Source organism: Chiloscyllium plagiosum, unplaced genomic scaffold, assembly GCF_037043375.1.
Source record: "Chiloscyllium plagiosum isolate Xiang-an unplaced genomic scaffold, Cpla_swu_hap1 HiC_scaffold_27, whole genome shotgun sequence".
NCBI lineage: Eukaryota > Metazoa > Chordata > Chondrichthyes > Orectolobiformes > Hemiscylliidae > Chiloscyllium > Chiloscyllium plagiosum.
The window spans coordinates 53,747,632-53,752,430 of NW_028270165.1; the positions used below are offsets into that span (position 1 = coordinate 53,747,632).

The 4,799-nt window shown below is 51.0% G+C and overlaps 1 protein-coding gene across 1 annotated transcript; it reads right to left on the minus strand.

Moving 5' to 3' along the window:
* Positions 1–380: 380 nt before the first annotated feature.
* Positions 381–4,404, minus strand: LOC148144101 (uncharacterized). Its single transcript, XM_087974597.1, has 2 exons — positions 4,270–4,404; positions 381–2,987 (listed from the first exon to the last, which is right to left on the minus strand). Exon 2 carries the CDS (start codon positions 2,636–2,638, stop codon positions 1,724–1,726), a length of 915 nt encoding a protein of 304 aa, XP_087830723.1. The 5' UTR covers positions 2,639–2,987; positions 4,270–4,404; the 3' UTR covers positions 381–1,723.
* Between the last annotated feature and the right edge of the window lie 395 nt (positions 4,405–4,799).

Sequence of the window (4,799 nt, forward strand, 5' to 3'; positions counted from 1 at the left end):
ACCACCCTGTGGCTCAACACTTCAACTCCCCCTCCCACTCCACCAAGGATATGCAGGTCTTTGGACTCCTCCATTGCCAGACCACAACAACACGACGGTTGGAGGAAGAGCGCCTCATCTTCCGCCTAGGAACCCTCCAACCACAAGGGATGAACTCGGATTTCACCAGTTTCCTCATTTCCCCTCCCCCCACCTTGTCTCAGTCAAATCCATCGAACTCAGCACCGCCTTCCTAACCGGTAATCTTCTTCCTGACCTCTCCACCCCCACCCCAGTCTAACCTATCACCCTCACCTTGACCTCTTTCCACCTATCGCATTTCCGACGCCCCTCCCCCAAGTCCCTCCTCCCTACCTTTTATCTTAGCCTGCTGGACAAACCTTCCTCATTCCTGAAGAAGGGCTTCTGCCCGAAACGTCGATTCTCCTGTTCCCTGGATGCTGCCTGACCTGCTGCGCTTTTCCAGCAGCACATTTTCAGCTCTAACATGCTCACACACTCACAGACTTATACTCCATCACACTCACACTTTACCAAGCATGCACACACTCTTACATGCACTCTCACACACAAACTCACATGCATACACACACAACTCTATGGAGTAAATTTGTATTGGCAGAATTATATTTGCAGATACTTTCAATTTTCCTCACAAAGCACACAATCTACAGGCAGTCAATCCATGTAATATTTTATATATTCCTACTTTAAAAACAGAACTAGTCTGATTCAAGATTGGGATACTGATAGACTCGAACCTCACAACTTTAATGTATTGTGTGAGCTGAGATGTCACTTTTTAAAAAAAATATAAAACCATAAGTCATCTCAAGAGCATGACTTAGATGTTGTTCTTGGATTTACATATTAATGAACCGAAACCTGCAACCCATTCTAAAAGGCATCAGTTGCATGACACTATGAATTTTGCTATAAGATGTGTGTCTTACGATCCTGCTCCACAGCTACCTGTGGAAGGACCGGTGCTCCGAAAGCTTGTGCTTCCGAATAAATCTGTTGGACTATAACCTGGTCTTGTGTGATTTTTAACTTTATCCACCCCAGTCCAATACTGGCACCTCCCCATCGTTTCCAGTGAACACAGCCCATACCTCCCAGTGCTGCCAGTAAACTTTACAATGCCAATGAAACAACACAGTACCTGCACTCCTGAAAAATTTACAATATCTAATGATACTAGCTACCCATTCACTGCTCCAGCCGATACACAACATTGAAAACTTAGTGCAGGAGGCTGAAAGAAATAAGCAGCTTTAAAACAAAAACCTCTTGGAGCTCAAAGCTTTCAATGAGAGTCTGAGCCCGCGGTAAGTTCAGGTAATCTTTATTGTGACCCAACTTTGTTAAAGCTTCAGATCCCTCCAGCAAAAAGGTGTAGAAAAAGTAGCTGCTTTTTAAACAGCTCAAGGTCAAAGCGTGCATACTTCTCACACCCCCCATCCTACCTCACTTTCTTTACTGTTGGTCATCACCAAGTTGTCCTTTGTAATTGGATCCTTGGTACAGCCGTAACCTGGAGGAAGTATTGCCTCACTCAGCAATTTCACCCCACCCTAAAAACGGTTTCATCATCAGATTCTGAACTCCAGATTTCTGACCGAATTCCAATTCCGTGATCTGCTGCGGCTGGATTCAAACTCAGGACTCCCAGGAACTGGGTTGATAGTCCAGTCCCTAATGGCACTCGGTTGTTGCTCCTTCAATCATCCTGCGATGGCACGTGAACTCGTTGGTGCCTCCGCAGGTGGGAGGAGCGGATGAAGGCCTTCCCACACTCTGTGCAGCCGAAGGGCTTCTCCCCAGTGTGGATCCGCTGGTGGGTCTGGAGATTGGAGGAATCGCTGAACCGCTTCCTGCACTCAGGGCAGCTGAAGGGCCACTCCCCTGTGTGAACCCTCTGGTGTCTCAGCAGGATGGAGGAATTGCTGAAGGCCTTCCCGCACTCTGTGCAGGGGAATGGCCTCTCCCCCATATGGATCCGCCGGTGGGTCAGCAGAGTGGCGGAATTGCTGAAGGCCTTCCTGCACTCGGGGCAGCTGAAGGGCTTCTCCCCAGTGTGGAGACACTGGTGCTTCCACAAGTTGCTCACCTGACTAAATCTCTTCCCGCAGTTGGGGCAGGTGAACGGCCTCTCCCCTGTGTGGACCCGCTGGTGAGTCAGCAGATGGGAGGAATTGCTGAAGGCCTTCCCACACTCGGGGCAGCTGTAGGGCTTTTCCCCCGTGTGGACCCGCCAGTGGGTCAGCAGGTCAGAGGAATGTCTGAATGCCTTCTTGCACTCGGAGCAAGAAAACGGCCTCTCACCAGTGTGGAGTCGCCTGTGTGTCTGGAGGTTGAAGGAATTGCTGAAGGCTTTCCCGCACTCGGGACATGGGAACGGCCTCTCCCCTGTGTGGACCCGCTGGTGAGTCCGCAGGGCAGAGGCCTGGGTAAAGCCCTTCCCACACTCAGGGCAGCTGAAGGGCCTCTCTCTGGTGTGACTGCGCAGATGAGTTTCCAGGGCAGATGGGACATAGAAGCCTTTCCCGCAGTCACCACACTTCCATGGTTTCTCCACAGGGCAGGATTCCTCAGGTTTTTCCATGGCCGAAGCTTCAGCCGCACACAAACGCATGTAGAGCCCCTTCGCACCGTGATTTCATCTTAACAGGCGGTATAGCTGTTACACGCTCCACACTCAGTGCACTGCAACAGTAGGTCTCTCATCCAGTCCCACTGATACTGGAAATGTACTCGAACAGGAACCAAAAAGCTTTGCTCCTTCTCACAGAATCGCAGTCAAAAATCGTTGTGGTCCTGATGGATTGAGTGACCGTGAGACATTGACACCAAAGTGAGGACTGCTGACTCACTGTCAAAAAGCACGGCACTTGAAAATTCACAGCACATCAAGTAGCATCCGAGGAGCAGGAGAGTTGATGTTACAGTTGATTTTGAAACTTCTGACTTCAGATCTTCAAACGCTGTAAAAAGAGAATATAAAAGCCATCACTGTCAGTCCAGGGTAGAAATTCAGAACAAGCGATTCTGCTTTCTGGAGAACATTCTTTTCTTTTATTATTCCACAAAATTGAAAGCGCCATCCCATTCTCTCTCTCCCCCTCTGTTCTCACTCCACTTTAACTAATTCTCCTGAAGGTGCCGATTCAGGATCTTACAAGAGCAGAAAAGCAAAAACGTCAAGACTTATGGGCGGCATGGTGGCACAGTGGTTAGCACTGCTGCCTCACAGCGCCAGAGACCCGGGTTCAATTCCCGCCTCAGGCGACTGACTGTGTGGAGTTTGCACGTTCTCCCCGTGTCTGCGTGGGTTTCCTCCGGGTGCTCCGGTTTCCTCCCGCAGTCCAAAGATGTGCAGGGTCAGGTGAATTGGCTATGCTAAACTGCCCGTAGTGTTAGGTAAGGGGTAAATGTAGGGGTATGGGTGGGTTGCGCTTCGGCGGGGCGGTGTGGACTTGTTGGGCCGAAGGGCCTGTTTCCACACTGTAAGCAATCTAATCTAATCTAATCTTATCTCTCTGAAACTCCACCTGAAAGTTACTATCTTTCACGTCATTGGCATAATGCTGAGAGTGAGCAGGTCTGATTTGGAAAGCAAAATAAAGTGTGCCAATTCAAGATGAACCTGCAATGCAGCTTCTTGAGGAACAACCTCAAGAAATGGTTAATGTCCCCAGGAAGGGGAGCATAATGAGACACCAAGGTATTAACACCGACACCAGAGAGAGAAACTGAACATACAGACGTGGCAAACGTTAGTGGAAAGCCAGAGTCATATACACACAGAAACAGGCACAGGCACTTCAGTCAAACTCTTCTGTGCTGACCAGATATCCTAAATTAATCTAGTCACATTGGCCAGCACGTGTTCCCTGGCCCTCTGAACCGTTCGTATTGACACACCCGTCCAAATGCCTTTTAAATGCTGTAATTGTCCCAGCCTCCACTACTTTCTCTGGCAGGTCATTCCGTACACACATTCACACCCGCCCAAACCTCGGGAAATAGTTGTCTCATTCGATCTCTTTTAAATCTCCACGGCCCCTCCCCCGCCGCCCTCACCCTAAACCCTCTAGTTCTGGACTCCCCCACCCCAAGGAAAAGACCATGTCTATTTACCCTATCCATGCTCCTTTTGATTTTATAAAAGTCTATAAGGTTACCCCTAAGATTCTGGCGCGGGCTGGGGAAACAGCCCCACCCTATCCTTCTGTCCCTCCTCACCCGGGCAATTAAGACACATACCTGAGTTTGCAGAGTCTGCTCCCTCCCTGGATTCACTCCAGTTGCTGCCAGTGAACAGATTTTCTCCCTCTTAGATTGAAGAGTTGCCCAGCGAAAGGGTTTTACTCTGAACCGAGCAGAGCCACTTCCGCGTTGTGACGTCATCGATGCGTCGAGGCGGCAGAGGGAGACACAGGAAGGGGAGGGGCGAGCAGCGGGGAGGGGGGCGGAGTGACGATCGGGGTCAGGGGCGGAGCGACTGGGTGGAGCGAGAGGCGGGTACAGAGGCGGAGCGCGGCCGGGACAGTGGGAGGAGCAAGTGTCGAGTGACGACGGGGCGGGGCGGGGCGGGGCGTGACGAGTAGAAGGGGCGGGGCGAACGGCGGCTCCGCACTGCGCCTGCTCCGGACTAACGGGCCGCACTGCTCTGCACAGTTTGCAAAAATCCTTTCCCTTCAGAGAATCCGCACAATGTCGAAGCAGGTCACCCGGCCCAATGAGACCACACCGACCCTCCGAAGGGTAACCCACCCACATCCATTCCACTTCCC